Source organism: Mobula birostris, chromosome 8 (assembly GCF_030028105.1).
Source record: "Mobula birostris isolate sMobBir1 chromosome 8, sMobBir1.hap1, whole genome shotgun sequence".
NCBI classification, from domain to species: Eukaryota; Metazoa; Chordata; class Chondrichthyes; order Myliobatiformes; family Myliobatidae; genus Mobula; species Mobula birostris.
The window spans coordinates 93298503-93318126 of record NC_092377.1 but is presented as its reverse complement, the minus strand read 5'-3'; the positions used below and the strand labels follow the sequence as shown (position 1 = coordinate 93318126).

Genomic DNA, 19624 nt, shown 5'->3' with positions numbered 1-19624 from the left:
GAACAACAGGAATTCTGCAGATGCTGGAAATTCAAGCAACACACATCAAAGTTGCTGGTGAACGCAGCAGGCCAGGCAGCATCTGTAGGAAGAGGTACAGTCGACGTTTCAGGCCGAGACCCTTCGTCAGGACTAACTGAAGGAAGAGTTAGTAAGAGGTTTGAAAGTGGGAGGGGGAGGGGGAGATCCAAAATAATAGGAGAAGACAGGAGGGGGAGGGATGGAGCCAAGAGCTGGGCAGGTGATTGGCAAAGGGGATATCAGAGGATCACGGGACAGGAGGTCCGGGAAGAAAGACAAGGTGGGGGGGAACCCAGAGGATGGGCAAGGGGTATAGTCAGAGGGACAGAGGGAGAAAAAGGAGAGTGAAAGAAAGAATGTGTGTATAAGAATAAATAACAGGTGGGGTACAAGGTGAGGTGGGGCATTAGCGGAAGTTAGAGAAGTCGATGTTCATGCCATCAGGTTGGTGGCTATCCAGACGGAATATAAGGTGTTGTTCCTCCAACCTGAGTGTGGCTTCATCTTTACAGTAGAGGAGGCCGTGGACAGACATGTCAGGATGGGAATGGGATGTGGAATTAAAATGTGTGGCCACTGGGAGATCCTGCTTTCTCTGGCAGACAGAGCGTAGGTGTTCAGCAAAGCGGTCTCCCAGTCTGCGTCGGGTTTCGCCAATATATAGAAGGACACATCGGGAGCACCGGACACAGTATATCACCCCAGCCGACTCACAGGTGAAGTGTCGCCTCACCTGGAAGGACTGTCTGGGGCCCTGAATGGTGGTAAGGGAGGAAGTGTAAGGGCATGTGTAGCACTTGTTCCGCTTACAAGGATAAGTGCCAGTTGGGAGATCAGTGGGGAGGGATGGGGGGGACGAATGGACAAGGGAGTCGCGTAGGGAGCAATCCCTGTGGAAAGTGGGGGGGGTGGGGGGGGGGAAGAGAGGGAAAGATGTGCTTAGTGGTGGGATCCCGTTGGAGGTGGCGGAAATTACGGAGAATAATATGTTGGACCCGGAGGCTGGTGGGGTGGTAGGTGAGGACCAGGGGAACCCTATTCCTAGTGGGGTGGCGGGAGGATGGAGTGAGAGCAGATGTATGTGAAACGGGGGAGATGCATTTGAGAGCAGAGTTGATAGTGGAGGAAGGGAAGCCCCTTTCTTTAAAAAAGGAGGACACCTCCCTCGTCCTAGAATGAAAAGCCTCATCCTGAGAGCAGATGCGGCAGAGACGGAGGAATTGCGAGAAAGGGGATGGCGTTTTTGCAAGAGACAGGGTGAGAAGAGGAATAGTCCAGATAGCTGTGAGAGTCAGTAGGCTTATAGTAGACATCAGTGGATAAGCTGTCTCCAGAGACAGAGACAGAAAGATCTAGAAAGGGGAGGGAGGTGTCGGAAATGGACCAGGTAAACTTGAGGGCAGGGTGAAAGTTGGAGGCAAAGTTAATAAAGTCAACGAGCTCAGCATGCGTGCAGGAAGCATCGCCAATACAGTCGTCGATGTAGCGAAGGAAAACTGGGGGACAGATACCGGAATAGGCACGGAACCGCTAATACCCCACCTCCCCCTCATACCCCATCTGTTATTTATTTTTATACACACATTCTTTATCTCACTCTCCTTTTTCTCCCTCTGTCCCTCTGACTATACCCCTTGCCCATCCTCTGGGTTCCCCCCCACCTTGTCTTTCTTCCCGGACCTCCTGTCCCATGATCCTCTTGTATCCCCTTTGCCAATCACCTGTCCAGCTCTTGGCTCCATCCCTCCCTCTCCTGTCTTCTCCTATCATTTTGGATCTCCCCCTCCCCCTCTCAAATCTCTTACTCACTCTTCCTTCAGTTAGTCCTGACGAAGGGTCTTGGCCCGAAACGTCGACTGTACCTCTTCCTAGAGATGCTGCCTGGCCTGCTGCGTTCAACAGCAACTTTGATCAATATAGTGGGATCTTAGGATGCAAGACTATACCTATCTGAAAGTGGCAACACAGATGCTAAAGAAGGTGTACAGCTTGCTTGCCTTCATCAGTCAAAGCACTGAATATAAAAATCAGGAAGTCATTTTAGAATAGTATAAAGCTAAGGTTATGCAACATCTGGGAGTACTGTGTGCAGTTCTGGTTACCACACTATAGGAAGGATGTGGAAGCTTTGGAGAGGACACAGAAGAGGTTTACCAGGATGTCACCTGAATTGGAATGTATTAGTCACAAGGAGAGTTTGGACAAACTTGGATAATGTGCTCTGGAGTGTCAGAAGCTTTTTGCACCAGGATGAAAACGTCAAATACTAGAAGATATAGGCTTAAGGTGAGACACAGTAAGGTGAAGGATTGTGCAAAGCAATTTATTTCGAAAACAGAGACAGTGGTAGGTGCCTGGAACGCATAGCCAGGGAGGTTGTAGGACAGATAAAATAATGATATTTAAAAGGCATTTAGACAGATGTATGAACAGGCAGGCAAGAGAGGGATATGGACTCATTTAGAATGGCATTGTGGCTAATGCAGATATGGCGGCCTGCAGAACCTTTCCTGCACTGTGCACGACTGAGTTGCAAAATGCAGAGCTGTGGGAATTACGCAGCTGATTAATGTTTTTTTTAAAAACGTGGAAAACTAAACCAATATTACAGATGGGAGAACTGGCCTGTTTCAATACCAACAGGTGCAAGGTATCCAGAAAGAAAAAGAGGTGCTGATTTTTAAATTTATTTCTTGTTAAAAATAACACAGCCCTTGCAGACTGAATGCAGGTGCTCCACAATGCGATTACCCAATCTACATGTATGTTCCAATGTACGTACATACATTGTGAACATTGAATGCAGTGGGCTTTGCTGGAAGTACAAGTGAACCTCTGCTTCACCTGGAAGTGTTTGTGTTTCTGGATGGAGAACGTGAAAGGAGAATGGAATAAGATTGGATGTGGCAAAGACTGAAGAGTAGCCTTCAGAGTTGGGAAAGGAACAGTCTCTTTGGACTACTGACATGGGAGAGGGGAAGGTGTTCTGATTAAAGATCAGTTTTGTCACATGTACATTAAAACATACAATGAAAAGCATCGTTTGTATCACATCAGTGAGGATAGTTCTAGGGAACCCTGTTGTCTTGCTTCTGGTCCCAACATAGCATGCCCACGACTTACTAACTCTAACCGAAACGTACATCTCTGACTGTGAGAGGAACCCAAAGGAAACCCACGTGGTGAGGGAGAAGATACAAACTCCTTACAGACAGAGGTGGGAATTGAATCTTGATTCGTGATCGCTGGCTCTGTAAAATGATCGTACTAACTGCTACACTACTAGGGAATCTTAGTGAAGATGGTGGAAATCACAAAGGATCATCTATTGAAGCAACACTCTCAACACGCTGGAGGAACTCAGCAGGTCGGGCAGCATCCGTGGAAAAGATTGGTCAACATTTCGGGCCGGAACCCTTCGTCCTGACGTCCACTGATCTTTTCCATGGATGCTGCCCGACCTGCTGAGTTCCTCCAGCGTGTTGTGAGTGTTGCTTTGATCCCAGCATCTGCAGATTATTTTGTGTTTACGATCATCTATTGAATGAAGCGGCTGATAAGAGTAGAAAGCAAGGATAAGGAAACAAATGAATAAATTCATTCTTGCCTCCAACCTTTGGCTTACTGTGGAAAAGTATGTAAAAACCAAGACATCAAACCCAGCACCAACCCAAGTCTACAGCGCAGTAACATCTCTGCCATCCCACGTGCTTCAGTGATGAGCTTGACCGCACAAGGCATCTCAAAACACAGAAGTGCCACTGACACAAATATCCTCAAATTCCAACATCAGCACCTTTTCCCAAGCCCACACGCATAGCACCAATCATATGATAGCACCCAATGAGCTCTGGACATGGGATACTAACGCCCCAAATCTGTCACAGCAGAAGAAAGTACTTTCTTAAAAGTCTCCCTGAGAAGAAATATAATATGGGAATACCTGGCTTGGATGAGTATCCAGTAAGGCAACAAATACTTCACATCTTGCACCCATATCCTAAACAAGCCATCTGCCTACCCATCCCATCTGTGGCAGAGTCTGCAGGCCCTCTAACTGGCCACCCATGAACCTAAGGAACTTAAGTGGAAGTCACCCTTGTCTCTGAGGATCTGCCTTGGATAGCTATTGAGAGGGGGCACAGAACTAATGAAAGCATTTGCAAAATCTGAGATGCCTAGCAGGTTTGAAAGGCAAGAGTTAAAATGAAGGAGGCCAGAAGTCAGGAAAATTTGTGTAGCTTCTGAAAGAATGTAGTCTCTGTGGTGACATTCAAGCGGGAATAAAAGAAATAAAAATCAGTATTTTTCATTGCTTCAGAGGCACTCAAAAATTTGACAGTTCTATTTGCTGTCCAACAGAGATGCCTTTCAAGTGGAGTCCAGTAACCCATCGGACCAACTTCTCTGCAACCTTCCATAATTCCTCACATATTGATCGTTATATTATGGACTACAACACTTACCTCAATAAACAGACTTTTTGGAGGTTTCATATCTTGAGTTATGTCCAGCCCTTCATCTCCACCAATGGCTCTCATGTAAGAGGCGAGTGACTTTTTGTAGTGGTTGAACCACTCTGTCTGTGCAGAAGAAGAAATCAAAACCAATTTGAAAGCAATCCTAAAACAGAATCATTAATGGGATAGCAGCACCAAGCAGAAAATGAGAGCAAAACACTCTACAATGCAAATCCTTAGCATTGTGAATACCTATAAAACATGTAATGCTTGCCAGGGAGGATGAACCTAAGATCTAGGTAGTTCTTTTTTAATTGATTCTTTGAATAGTAGAGAAGGGGTAGACGGGACAGAGATGGGGGGTGGTGGAGGGAGAGGGGAGGGTGGAGGGAGAGGGGAGGGTGGAGGGAGAGGGGAGGGTGGAGGGAGAAGGCAGGGTGGAGGGAGAAGGCAGGGTGGAGGGAGAAGGCAGGGTGGAGGGAGAAGGCAGGGTGGAGGGGGTAAAAGGCCAAATTTTGAGGGGAAAGGGGAAGGGGCAGGGGTTATATTCAGGAACATGGAAGGATTCCAAAACAAGGACAACATTTAAATTCAGTGTCCCGTCAGTCCAGGAATCAATATCAATCAACAAGCAACAACCTGGTGCAGATTAGGATTTGGGTCAGAGTTTTGGCGAAGTATGCAGGTTTCCAGAGCACATACGAGGAAGGATCAGTAGTCGAACACTGGAAAAGTGGAGCCTAATTATGACAACATTATAGATAAGGCTTCAATAGTAGGGATACCTGATGTCATATTGAGGAAGGAGATTGCAAATGGTTTGGTTCAGATGGTTGGGCTCTAATTTAAAAAGGTAATTTTACGTACACACAAAGCACTTTGGTCCATCAAGTGCAAATCAGCTCCCATCAATCAAATTCTCCCATTTATTTTCCCTTTAACCCATTGCCTCACATACCCATCAATTCCAATTCTTCCTCTGCTCAAATATATGATAGGACACGAGTCAATTAACAGAAAACAGAATGAGGAATATACAGTTACAGTTCGAGAAACTGCAGTACAGATAAACAAAATGCAAGGGCCACAGTGAGATAGATAGGGAGGTCAAGAACTCATTTTTTTTCCGCATCTAAACAGCCCATTCAAAAGTTGGATAACAGTGGATAGGACCTGTTCGAGTCTGATAGTATGCACTCTCAGGTTTAACAGGGATGTTGGAGGAAACCAGCGAGTGTCAGGGGTGGGGATGGGAGAAGATATACTAGCCCCTATGAGCAGCTGAAGTCCCACTCCCCCAATTTTTGGCCCATAATCCTATTACCTCTCACATGCTCACCAGCAGGAGGTCAGAATTGAACGGGTTGCTGGAGCCGCGAGCCAGCAGCTCCACCATCTGTGCCAAGATACCACTCACATACATTAACAACACAGCATTTCTAGTGGAACACAGGGGATTTATTTAAATCAATAACCAAGGCAGCACCACTGTAGCAGGCCCAACCCAGAGAAACAAAATAAGATGGCAAGTCAAGGGGAGGAATTCTCACACTTTAATGTTGGGAAGAATCAATGGAAACTTTCTCCTATACTAACTAGTCCACTTCTCATTGCTAGGCCAGCTTTGTTGTATGAAGACCCGCAGCCATTTCTCTCACTATTAGGCACCAGAGGAACAGTGCAAGGTTTGTCCCTGTTCTTGTATGTCATCCTAATACATACCAAAGTAACTTAGTACATAAAGGGGTTTCAAATGGTAATTTATTTTCCCAATGAAATTTTGCCTTTCCAGCTGTTCATTTTCCGGATGGTAATTCAGTATTAAAGGTTTCCATTATCATTTTACCCCATTTATTTTTTCTTTAATTATAGGCTTTTAAATGCTACTTTGCAAAGTCAGAAAGACCATTTTTATAAATAGATCCTAAAGGGGCAAGGCACAGATCATAGCAGCTTTAAAAAAACAAAGACTGGATAGAATGTAAAATGATGCTGTTACATACAGGGAGAACTGCCCTTTTGGCACCACCAGACATTTTCAGCAGACATTGAGGCCAACTTTCACACGTGCAATGACACAATCTCGCTCCATGCCATTTCATTTTCACCACTTATGTAGTCTGACAAGCTGGAAGGTGAACATTGAACGTTTGTAGATCTGCTAGCAGGAACAAGTCAAGGATGATGAATGAATAGACATTTTTGCCAGTTGGTGGAAAAAATCTCCTGAATTAACTCTTTCAGGACTTAAGTGGACATAGCAAAGGCTCTACTGATAATCTGCTAATTGGAAATCATTTCCAAATAAGAAGTCATTAGTGAGATGCTCTTTGATAAGGGAGAAGATTTAACACGGACTTATAAGAGGAGTAGTCTGTGTCCATGAATTGGAGTGGCCAGTGTGACTTGAATTGGCTATAATTGTGTAAAATAATGATTCAGCAAAAAAGCAAAGGAATAACATCAGAGGCATGTGGTAAAGTGGTGCCACATGTTGCATTGGGCCAGAGCCAATGAGAGGTGGACACAGGATGGCCTGATGGATCAGAACAATTAAGGGAGAAGAATAATAATGAACATTTATGGAGGTAGAGCAGCAAGAATTCAAGAGACAAAGGAGTGCAAACTCCAGGGAGGAAATATATCACATGGAAGATGGATCAGTCATTTGGCCAACAGGAGATCCCCTATTTTGGTCTGAGTAAATTGCATTTCATATAAGTTGATATGGTAAAGCTGTATTTGGAATTATTTACAAGGTAAGGGTCAACAAACATCCAGGTCCAAATGAGTTATAAAAACTTCAGTCTACCTTCTAGTGAAAGGTTTAGATGGGGCAGAGTTTGTTAAGTGTGTACAGGACGGATTCCTGTCACAGTATGTGGACAGGCCAACCAGGGGGAATGCCATACCAGATCTAGTACTAGGTAATGAACCGGGTCAGGTCACAGATCTCTCAGTGGTTGAGCATCTGAGGGACAGTGACCACCACTCCCTGGCCTTTAGCATTATCATGGAGAAGGATAGAATCAGAGAGGACAGGAAAATTTTTAATTGGGGAAAGGCAAATTATGAGGCTATAAGGCTAGAACTTGCGGGTGTGAATTGGGATGATGTTTTTGCAGGGAAATGTATTATGGACATGTGGTCGATGTTTAGAGATCTCTTGCGGGATGTTAGGGATAAATTTGTCCCGGTGAGGAAGATAAAGAATGGTAGGGTGAAGGAACCATGGGTGACAAGTGAGGTGGAAAATCTAGTCAGGTGGAAGAAGGCAGCATACTTGAGGTTTAGGAAGCAAGGATCAGATGGGTCTATTGAGGAATATAGGGAAGCAAGAAAGGAGCTTAAGAAGGGGCTGAGAAGAAAGGGGGTATGAGAAGGCCTTGGCGGTAGGGTAAAGGAAAACCCCAAGGCATTCTTCAATTATGTGAAGTAAAAAACGATGACAGGAGTGAAGGTAGGACCGATTAGAGATAAAGGTGGGAAGATGTGCCTGGAGGCTGTGGAAGTGAGCAAGGTCCTCAATGAATACTTCGGTATTCACCAATGAGAGGGAATTTGATGATGGTGAGGACAATGAGTGAGGTTTATGTTCTGGAGCATGTTGATATTATGGGAGAGGAGGTGTTGGAGTTGTTAAAATACATTAGGACAGATAAGTCCCCAGGGCCTGATGGAATATTCCCCGGGCTGCTCCATGAGGCAAGAGAAGAGATTGCTGAGCCTCTGGCTAGGATCCTTATGTCCTCGTTGTCCACGGGAATGGTACCGGAGGATTGGAGGGAGGCGAATGTTGTCCCCTTGTTTAAAAAAGGTAGTAGGGATAGTCCGGGTAATTATAGGCCAGTGAGTCTTATGTCTGTGGTGGGAAAGCTGTTGGAAAAGATTCTTAGAGATAGGATCTATAACATTTAGAGAATCATGGTCTGATCAGGGACAGTCAGCATGGCTTTGTGAAGGGCAGATTGTCTCTAACAAGCCTGATAGAGTTCTTTGAGGAGGTGACCAGGCATATAGATGAGGGTAGTGCCGTGGATGTGATCTGTATGGATTTTAGTAAGGCATTTGAGAAGGTTCCACACGGTAGGCTTATTCAGAAAGTTAGAAGGCATGGGATCCAGGGAAGTTTGGCCAGGTGGATTCAGAATTGGCTTGCCTGCAGAAGGCAGAGGGTGGTGGTGGAGGGAGTACATTCAGATTGGAGGATTGTGACCTAGTGGTGTCCCACAAGGATCTGTTCCGGGACCTCTACTTGGTGTGATTTTTATTAACGACCTGGATGTGGGGGTAGAAGGGTGGGTTGGCAAGTTTGCAGATGACACAAAGGTTGGCGGTGTTTTAGATAGTGTAGAGGATTGTCAAAGATTGCAGAGAGACATTGATAGGATGCAGGAGTGGGCTGAGAAGTGGCAGATGGAGTTCAACCCGGAGAAGTGTGAGGTGGTACACTTTGGAAGGACAAACTCCAAGGCAGAGTACAGAGTAAATGGCAGGATACTTGGTAGTGTGGAGGAGCAGAGGGACCTCGGGGTACATGTCCACAGATCCCTGAAAGTTGCCTCACAGGTGGATAGGGTAGTTAAGAAAGCTTATGGGGTGTTAGCTTTCATAAGTCGAGGGATAGAGTTTAAGAGTCACAATGTAATGATGCAGCTCTATAAAACTCTGGTTAGGCCACACTTGGAGTACTGTGTCCAGTTCTGGTCACCTCACTATAGGAAGGATGTGGAAGCATTGGAAAGGGTACAGAGGAGATTTACCAGGATGCTGCCTGGTTTAGAAAGTATGCATTATGATCAGAGATTAAGGGAGCTAGGGCTTTACTCTTTGGAGAGAAGGAGGATGAGAGGAGACATGATAGAGGTGTACAAGATAATAAGAGGAATAGATAGAGTGGATAGCCAACGCACCACTCTTCCCCAGGGCACCACTGCTCAATACAAGAGGACATGGCTTTAAGGTAAGGGGTGGGAAGTTCAAGGGGGATATTAGAGGAAGGTTTTTTTACTCAGAGAGTGGTTGGTACGTGGAATGCACTGTCTGAGTCAGTGGTGGAGGCAGATACACTAGTGAAGTTTAAGAGACTTCTAGACAGGTATATGGAGGAATTTAAGGTGGGGGTTTATATGGGAGGCAGGGTTTGAGGGTCGGCACAACATTGTGGGCTGAAGGACCTGTACTGTGCTGTACTATTCTATGTTCTATAAACTATCACCTTCAGTCCCACCACAAACACCATATCAACAGATAGTAAGAATTGATGGCTTTATTGACCTTAACCCAAGACTTTACATCAAATCCTTACCATCACAAAAGACATTCTACTTTATATTAATTTTGTTCCCCATCTCTGTACAAAGCTGAAATATTCTCCAAAGCCTAAACCACATTATATTGGACTATTCTGACACTCTTCAATCATCTACTATCCATAAACTTAAGTGAATCTGAACTTCTGCCACCTGTATCTTATCAAAAAGTCTCAGTTGTCCATCTTTTCTTTTCTGCTTTGTCATTGACTTCAAATCCTCCAATGGTTCACATACAAAATTCTCATTTATAACTTTTAATCCTTCCCTGTACCCTAACTTCAACCCCACTATAATCTTTTTTGGATGCCAGCCTTTCATAATCATGTAAAAAGAAGAAATATATTAAAAAAAAAGTCCCTTGCAAAGAACAAGGAAGTGGATCCAAGGATATATAGCAGGACACAGATCAAACTGGCTACTTCTTGTGCTCTCATTTCTATAGTTTTATGAAAAGGCAATTGAATGAACTTTTGGCATGTTAAGGAGGGGGAGAAAAGGATGGGCTACATAATCTTTAAGTTTCTCCAAAAGCAGTTTACCTCTTCAGGAGCAAAATGGAATCGGATTTCTGATGGCAGAACACTTCCATATTCCCACCTCAAAGATCGAATCCGCAACAAACGGTCGTATCTGCCGAAAATAAACTGGTTGATCATTTTCTCCCAGATAATTCATTTTCTTTAATCTATCTTCAGAAGACACAATTTTGTAATAGTTTCCTATTGTGTTAGGGTCTCCGTTATTTGCACTGGCAACGGCTTGCCTTTAACTCTCCTTACTGCTGTTCAGTCCTTCTTAAAAACATACCATGACATTCTTCTTACAAGATCAATATACAGCATATTTCTATGATCTAGATATTAAATACTGTCATTAGCAAAAGGCACCAGAGAAAGCCCTTCCAATTTACCAAAAGCCACTTAAAAATTATACAGAATAGGAGAAGAAAACAAGAAATTTTAAAATCAATTAGATAATAATCCCCTAGTCACAGGACCCATTCCACTTGCACATAATGTTATATTATAACATTGATTAATCAAAATGAAACGGATTAAATCAACAGTTGAATGTATGCAACAGGAATAAAGGCAAAATGGGAAGTATTCAGAAAATAGCAAACATCTTATAGTGCCTTTATGTCTGGAAACTAAAAGCATACATGCCAGACCAATTTTGTTCAGATAATAGCTATTACACAGGACTGAAGATTAGAAATCCTATCGAAACTAAAAGCACAGTACAGTATCCCCGGTACAACTTACACACAGCAACATACAGGTATGCTAAAATGCAGCGCTTATTCCTCAGTAAGCAGCAGTGACGAAACTTGATTGTTGGGATTAAGTCCGTTCTTTCTTCAGATTTAGCCTCATTTCTAAAAAATAAGTAAAATATGTTATTAACTTTTAGTTCATTATCATTATTTTTGACACCCTTTACCTATTTGCTCATTAGCTATCTTACATATCAGAACAGTATGCGAGAACCTTGCTTCAGAAGGAAACTTTGATTGGGATTCTGGGCAACACAGAATTTTTATCTCCAAACAGACGCAGCTGGCAATTGCAGATGATTCAATGACAAGCTGGAAAATCTAAATTCTCCACAGCAGTGTCTGGTGGGAGCTTCAAACACCATCAACTTAGCCTATTGAAGTGCTGATACTGGAATTATTAGTACCAGAGGCATTTATCTCCACCTATCCCGCAAGCTGATTTGTCGTTCATTTCAGTTTCAATCTGACAAGCACAGAGTTGCACAATGACTAGGTTAAGTCAAAATTGCTCGCTTATCAAGAATTTACTCTGAATGTAACAAAATATAATTAATTTTAAGGCTATGGACACTGATCCATTCAATAGTTAAATAAAATTTTGCAGAATAAAATATTAACCAGTCTAATTAATAACACCAGCGTTTATGATGCATTTAAAGCCACCTCCCAATCTACTTCATACAATTACCCTTCTAGTCCTTTAATGTTTGTAATAGCAAGATTCATATTAGAAACACTCAACAGCATTACAGAAAATCCACAAACAAAATATATTTTCACAGAATTTTTTTCCTGAGCTATTATCCAAAGTATGTACAGTCCAGATATGCGTGTCATGTCTATGTGTCAGTAACAAATTAAAATATTGCATGATTTACAATCTTTTCATGTCACTGGTATACTCATTCCAAAAAGATCCTCTCACTGGCAATGCAGTTAAATGCCAAAGTGAAATGCACTCCTGTCTCAGCCCAGTTTTTGACTGCAGTCAGTAAATGGCAATGTCACTTACCAGCTGCAATTGCTTATTCCCTCATATGGAACAAAGTCAAGTGTTTAACTTAACCTCAGTGGTGAGGCTTCATTTATTTTATATATTGGCTTGTCCGTCATATCAGATGATGACAAATTTGTGCAGTTCTATTGTGTGTTCGTAGGTGGCAGCTGAGTCAAGGTTGTGAGCGACACAGATGTCCACAATAAGGACATGAAAATTGTGCTGGATCTGGAAGTGGAGTCACTGTTATCGCTTTCCTCTTTGTTGGGCAGCGATTAGAACTGCTCAGTGTCTCTCCTCCAGGTTGTTGTGAACAGTTGACACTAAGGCTCACCAGCCAGTCTGGTCTTGCGCACTCAGTTCCAGTCGTTTTGGTACAAGCCCAGCGTGTGTAATCCAAACAAGAGACTGCTGAGGACCACACATGATCGCAGTCGACCCAGGCTATGCCTGGCCTTGCAAATCCTGGTGTTGATTTCTCTCTCTAGTGAGCCATCACTACAAATGATACTGCCGAGATACTTGAATTCTTCCACCGTTCCGCCAATAGTGATAGAGGGGGTGGTAGCAGCAGATCCAGGAGCAGGTTACAATGAGACTTCTGTCTTGCTTAGGCTGATGGCAGCACCAAAGAGACTCAAGGCTTCTGCAAATTGATTGACAATTAGCTGAAGGTTGAACTCAGTGCGAGCCATCAGAGCATACCCATTGGCATAGAGGGCTTCAAGGATGAGTTTCTTGACTATTTTTGTTGTGCCACTCAGACGTCGCAGGTCCAAGAGTGATCCATCAAGTCTGTACTTCAGGTAGACATTTTGGTGTCTGGTGTCTAAGGCTTCATACTGCATGGAATAAACAATGCACCTGAACTGACCATTGTAACCAACGGCATTAATTTAAGCAACACACACAAAAAATGCTGGAAGAACTCAGCAGGCCAATTTGTGTGTGTTGCTTAGATTTCCAGCATCTACAGATTCTCTCTTGTTTGCATTAATATAAAAGGCGAGTCTTACACAATACATAGATTTAGTTACTCAGAGATTCACATGATTTCAAAGCAAAAACTTAAAGAAAATATTTAAGTTCTCTCAAATTATATCAAAAAACTAATAAGCAAGGACAAGTGGCTGAATAAATCTTTTTTTTCCAAAATGGGACTTCTAGGAATGGAATTGATGCTTTGTCAGACAAATCTTGCATATTCTCTAAATTTTGACAAAAACATTGGCAGTCTTGAAAATGAAATGAAATAAATTAAAAACGCAAGTTAATAAACTGTACTTAGAATCATCACATTATTGAGAAACTAGATAGTAGATAGACAAATAGCTGATCCCCACATTAGAGGAGGGGTTCACATTTCTAGAAAATTGTCTGTATTATGATTTTCTAAGACGAAGCCAAAATATGCACGCATCACAAAATGAAAACTGAAAAAAGAACTGTAAAAAAATAAACACAAATTTAGCGAGGATGTTTATTCTGTATCTCAGTTTTGTTGATAGTGATTTGAGAATTCTGTAAGGGTGAATGTCTATCACCTGAACTACTGTAACATGGGAATCATCTGTTTTCTGTCTTTTAACCTGAATAATTTGCCTGAAAAAAAATTGCTCAATTAAAACAGGTCATCATTAGAACCCAAGTATAAATCACCACAAATCAAGTCTGCATGTTGTATAGTTTAGAAGTAAATTGCAATTACGAATCAGACCAGATAAATATAAACAACTAATTATAGCACCTTTAAAAGCAATAAAGCATCAAGCTACTTCAGAGGCAATTGTTATCTAATGTATAGCCATACAAGGAGATACCAAAGGAGATAACCAAGAGTTTAGTCAAAGAGGTGTGTTTAAAGTTGGAAAGTGGTGATGAGAAATGGAGATACAGATGGAATTACAAAGATTAGAGCTTCATCTGTTGAAGGCTGCTGACAGTGCAACAAATTTAATTTAATTTAACAAGAGGCCAGAACAAAAGAGTTTACTGAGAAGTTTAGGACTTGGAAATTATAGAAATATGGTGGAATTTTAAATAAAAATAAGGACATCGGTTGGAAACCATGCTACTTTTTAAAACCTTGACCCACATAAGTCAGTAAGTACAAAGCAGATCAGTTAATGGTTCTTGGTGAGAGATAAAACCAAGGAAAGCCAACTCGGGGTTTCATTAATACTTCATATACAAGGTATTTGTGGAAGTGTCAGAAATGGGTTATTTATAAATGATTTTATTTCTCATCTCCATCTCATAATTATACACACTTCAAATTGCTGAGTGGATCACCTTGGATCCAAAAAATTTATACTAACAGTAAGTGAAAGTAAAACAACATTGCAGATATCAGAAACTTGAAATTAAGGAAAAGATTCAATGCTGGAAACATTCAGCAAAGTCATTCTTGGACCTGAACTCTGCTTCTCTTTCCACAGCATTTTCAGCATGTTTTTAATCTAATGCTGCCTGATTGGAAGGCATTTTAAGGACTTGCAAACATTGTTGTAGATTTTAATTTACAGGGAACACAAAACTACTGCTAAATTTGTTGTGAACCCATGATGTAATCAATATTATAGATTACACTCCATACTTGAAAGCTTAATCTGCTCTACACCAGTCAAGAGAGCACATGAAGCACAAAGTAAACTTACACATCATTTTGGTTCTGTTCATACAATGCCTTCATCTCTTCAAGGACTTCTCTGAGGCCATCCTCCTGCAAGAAGTAGATTACATTTGAATAAGCCAGGTATTATGAACCCATGGAAAGCATCTGGGCCAGATGGGGTAACTGGCCGAGTACTGAAGACCTGTGATCATCCGGCTGGAGTGTTCACCAATATCTTTAACCTTTTGCTTCGGCATTCTGAGGTACCCATAGCAGGCTTCAATTATATTGGTGCCTAAGACACCTGCCTCAATGACTATTGTCCAGTTGCACTTACATCCATTGTGAAGTTTTTTTTTTGAGAGGTTGGTGATGAAACATACCAACTCTTGCCTGAGAAGAGACTTGGATCCGCTCCAATTTGACTACCGTTTCAACAGGTCTACAACAGATGCCATTTCATTGTCTCTTCACTCAACCCTGGAACACCTGGGAATGAAGATGCTCTTCATCATCAAGATGATTCATCAGGATGATCTTCATTGACTACAGTTCAGCATTCAGTACTATCATCCCCTCAAAGCTAATCAATAAGCTTCAAGACCTAGGCCTCAATACCACCTTGTGCAACTGGATCCTTGATTTCCTCACTTGCAGACTCCAGTTAGTTTGGATTGGCAACAACATCTCCTCCACAATCTCCATCAGCACAGGTGCACCACAAGGCTGTGTGCTTAGCCCCTGCTCTACTTGCTTTATACTTATGACTGTGTGGCTAAGCACATCTCCAATGTCATATTTACATTTGCTGACGATACCTCTGTTGTAGGCTGAATCAAAGGTGGTGTTGAATCAGCATTTAAGAGGGAGATTGAAAATCTGGCTGAGTGGTGCCACAATAACAACCTCTCAGTAAATGTCAGCAAGGCCAAGGAGCTGATTACTGACTTCAGCAGGAGGAGACCAGAGCTCCATGAACCAGTATTCATTGGGAGTTCAGAGATGGAGAGGGTCAGCAACTTTAAATTCCGTGGTGTTAGTATTTCTGTCATGGGTCCTGCAAGTAAGCGCTTTAATGAAGAAAACACAGCAGCAACTCTATTTCATTAGACATTTGCAAAGATTCAGCATGATATCTAAAACTTTGACAAACTTTTATAGATGTATGGTGGAGAGTACATTGACTGATTGTATCACAGCCTGGTATGGAAACACCAATGTCCTTGAACTGATAATCCTACAAAAAGTATTGGATATGGCCCCATCCATCATGGGTGAAGCCCTCCCCACCAGTGAGCACATCTACATGGAGTGTTGCCGCAGCATCCATCATCAAGGATGCCCAGCATCCAAGCCATGCTCTCTTCTCACTGCTGCCATCAGGGAGTGGGACAGGAGCCTCAGGACCCACAGCATGAGGTTCAGGACAGTCATTAACATTTAACCATCAGGCTCTTGAACCAGAGCGAATAACTTCACTCATCCCATCACTGAACTGTTCCCAAAACCTATGGACTCACTTTCTTTTCTTTTCAAATCTTTTTATTATTATATTATTCCAAAAAAAAATGAGTACATCGGAGCAACAACACTTACAATGTCTCATGGAAAAAAAGATCTTAAAGATTGAAAAGCCTTACGATAATTAAAAAACCCTACTAAGCAAAAGAGGGGGAAAAAACCCCATTAGGTGTACAACCCCGGAGCCACGTGTCATACAAAAAGCTTCTAAAAATAAACATCAAACCACCAACAAGAAAGAAAAATATACCAAAAAATTTACAATTAGATCGTGGAGAAAATCTATCAATTAGCTCAAATGATAACAACAAGCAAATGAGCCCCATCTTTTCTCAAAATCAAATAAAGGTTTAAAAGTTTGACTTCTAATTTTCTCCAAACTAAGACATAGCATCACTTGAGAGAACCATTGTGACAAAGTAGGAGCTGAAGTATCCTTCCACTTCAACAAAATAGCCCTCCTAGCTATCAACATAACAAATAAAATAACATGTTCGTCAGACACAGAAATACCATGGATATTTTGAGGAATTATTCCGAAAAGCACAGTTAATTTGTTAGGTTGTAGATTAATGTTAAGTGTTTTAGAAACTGTCGAAAAAAACTGACTTCCAGAACTGTTCCGGTATAGAACAAGACCAAAACATATGTGCTAGCATAGCTATCTCAGTTTTACATCTATCACAATAACTATCAACATTAGGAAATATTTTAGAGTCTCTCCTTCGTCAAATGGTAATGATGTACAATTTTAAATTGAATCAGTGAATGACTAGCACAGATCAAAGAAGTATTAACCAGCTTCTGAATCCGCGTCCAATCCTCCATCATAAAAGTCAAACTGAGCTCCCTTTCCCAATCTGTTTAAATAAGGACTTAAATAATCTTAAATAAGCGCTTTCAAGGACACTTCATCTCGCTATCTATTGTCCATCCATCTATCCACCTATTCTTTTGTATTTGCACAATTGGTTGTCTTTTGCATTTTATTTGTTTTTCCATCTAGTTGGGTGCAGTGTGACATTAATTTCATTGTTTCTTGGATTTACTGTATATACCCACAAGAAAATGAATCCCAGGGTTGTAAACGGTGACATATATGTACTTTGATAATAAATTTACTTTGTAATTGTCTTCAATGCCAGATATTCACATAAATATTAACCAGCAGTCACGTTACTTAACGCTGAAGATATACAAAGAATTCACTGCACTAGGACGGTAGCTGACCAGACTTGTACTGTGGTGCTTTTCTTCCAGCTTCTCTCCTCCACTACCCTAATCCCTTCAGCACTGTCTTCCACTTCTTCCTCCTCACATTCTTTTCGAATTTCCTTTACACAGAGCTTAGATTTCTCAAACTCAGCAGTTGGAATTAAAGCTATACTACCTTGGATACACCCCTGATTGTGTGTTTCAAGTACATAAAGTATTTTTCTTTAAAAAAAAACATGCTTGAAACACCAGAATATTGAATTTTGTAGAAAAGAAAGATAAACCACGGGAAATAACAATTAAGCATGAACTAAATTCCTGCATCTGTAAAGTTCAAATGTAAAACAGTCAGCTACATTTCTCATAAGGGCTATTTATCATTCACTTAGTAATTAATCATATATTAAATTATCAATCTTCTGTCAAGCATTTGTTAACTGTAATTTCACCTACATTGCATGGTATTTAGAGTTAAAGGATTTTGAAATCTTCTTTCCATGACTTACAGTTCAAATTTTCTTTTATAATTTTTACATCCTCTCCTGTCTCATTGCAAAAGTTTTTGGACGGACTCAGAGTCCGCTGCGGTCGGGTGCTTCCAATGATGCTGCATCGGCAAGTTTGCGGTGCTTGAAGGCTCATGTTGCAGAACAGTTTCTAACACCCAAGGTGAAGATGAGGCAGTCAGGGCAAAGGAATTGAAAGTTACTGAGGAGATCGAGGGCATGAGAAGTGTCGCGGATATAGGTGGGAAGGGTATGAACCAAGGGGGATAGAATGGAGTCGAGGTATGCAGACAGGAGTAGGCAGAAACAATAAGCCTACCTGGACAGTCTGGTTTGTGGATCTTGGGTAGGAGGTAGAAACGAGCAGTACTGGGTAAGGGAACTATGAGTTTGGTGGCAGGGTTTTCTGTCAAGCTCTCCAGAGTGGATGAGGTCAGTGATAGTCTTCTGATGGTCAGGAGTGGGGTCCTCATAAAAGGGGTAGGGTATGAGGTAGTGTCTGTGAGTTGCTCCCTGGCCTCAAAAGGTCAGAGATTTTTAAAAAAATTCAAGACGTTTAGACATTACTGATCAACAGCAATAATTCTCATAAGACGGAAGGCAGCAAGAAATATTTTATAGTAAGTGAGAATGAGGTGACCTACAATGTAGTCAGTGGCTAGTGGTTCTGTTGGGGTGTGGGGGAATGGATAGGAAATTATCCAATTATGTAACAATATTTTAGGATGGAATTTCATGAACAATAAACACAGAAACTGTACATAACAGTAATAAGAGGAGAGGAGAAGATGGCGGCGCGATGCAGTTTGCAGTGGCCACTCCGGTGGTGATGTCTTATTTGTCAAGTAGGATGCCATGCCAATCCTGATTTGATGGAGACAGACGTGAGAACACAGAGGAACATCTGGTGAAACTTCTGAAATGCCTGCTTCACTGCTGCTGCTACTGTGTGGTCTGAAATCTCCGGAGGAGAAGGCCCCGAGTTCTTGGCTTTGCTTGTTGCTCAGTGGCTGGGGTGGGGTTGAAGTGCTCAGCAGAGGATGGTGTTCGGTGTCAAAGGGCTGGTCGGAGGCTCGAAGTTTTCAGATGGACTCAGAGTCCGCTGCAGTCGGGTGCTTCCAATGGTGCTGCATCGGCAAGCTTGCGGCGCTTGGAGGCTCATGGCAGGGAGAATCTCTCCCTTCTACTGTCTGCGTGAGATGATGAGGCTATCGGGACTTTGAGATTTTTTTTTAACCATGCCCATGGTCTGCTCTTTATCAACTTACGGTATTGCTTTGCACTGTTGTAACCAGATGTTTTAATTATGTGGTTTTGTCAGTTTTAGTCTTGGTTTGTCCTGTGTTTCTTGTGATATCATTCTGGAGGAACATTGTATCATTGTTTAAAGCATGCATTTCTAAATGACAATAAACAACAGACTGAGTGTCCTCATAAGCTAATCTAACATACATTTGGAAAAATCATTGAAACCTCAATGTCAACCAAAATACTGGTTAGAAAAATCAGTCTTGAAGCAGGCGAACATGGTGGTCATTGTGATCCTTTTAAACAGTAACTGATTGAAATACTAAAAGGCAATAAAATCATAGAACAAGGAGAAAATTTCAGAAGAAGGAAGCTTCAAAGTTAGCATTTTAGTTGGGCTTTCCAAAGGATGACTCCAGTGGCCAAGTACTATAACATTATGATTACA

The 19624-nt window shown here is 41.9% G+C and overlaps 1 protein-coding gene across 2 annotated transcripts in view; it reads right to left on the bottom strand.

The window, feature by feature from the left end:
* Positions 1–19624, bottom strand: part of gins1 (GINS complex subunit 1 (Psf1 homolog)) — a 37768-nt gene that overhangs the window by 5203 nt on the left and 12941 nt on the right. For both annotated transcript variants that reach the window (XM_072265679.1, XM_072265677.1), the window contains exons 2-5: positions 14730–14794; positions 11076–11174; positions 10336–10426; positions 4488–4604 (exon numbers count right to left, since the gene is read on the bottom strand). In XM_072265679.1, the coding sequence (XP_072121780.1) occupies positions 4488–4604; positions 10336–10426; positions 11076–11174; positions 14730–14764 (342 nt within the window). In that variant the 5' untranslated portion in view covers positions 14765–14794. The remainder of the gene's footprint in view (positions 1–4487; positions 4605–10335; positions 10427–11075; positions 11175–14729; positions 14795–19624) is intronic.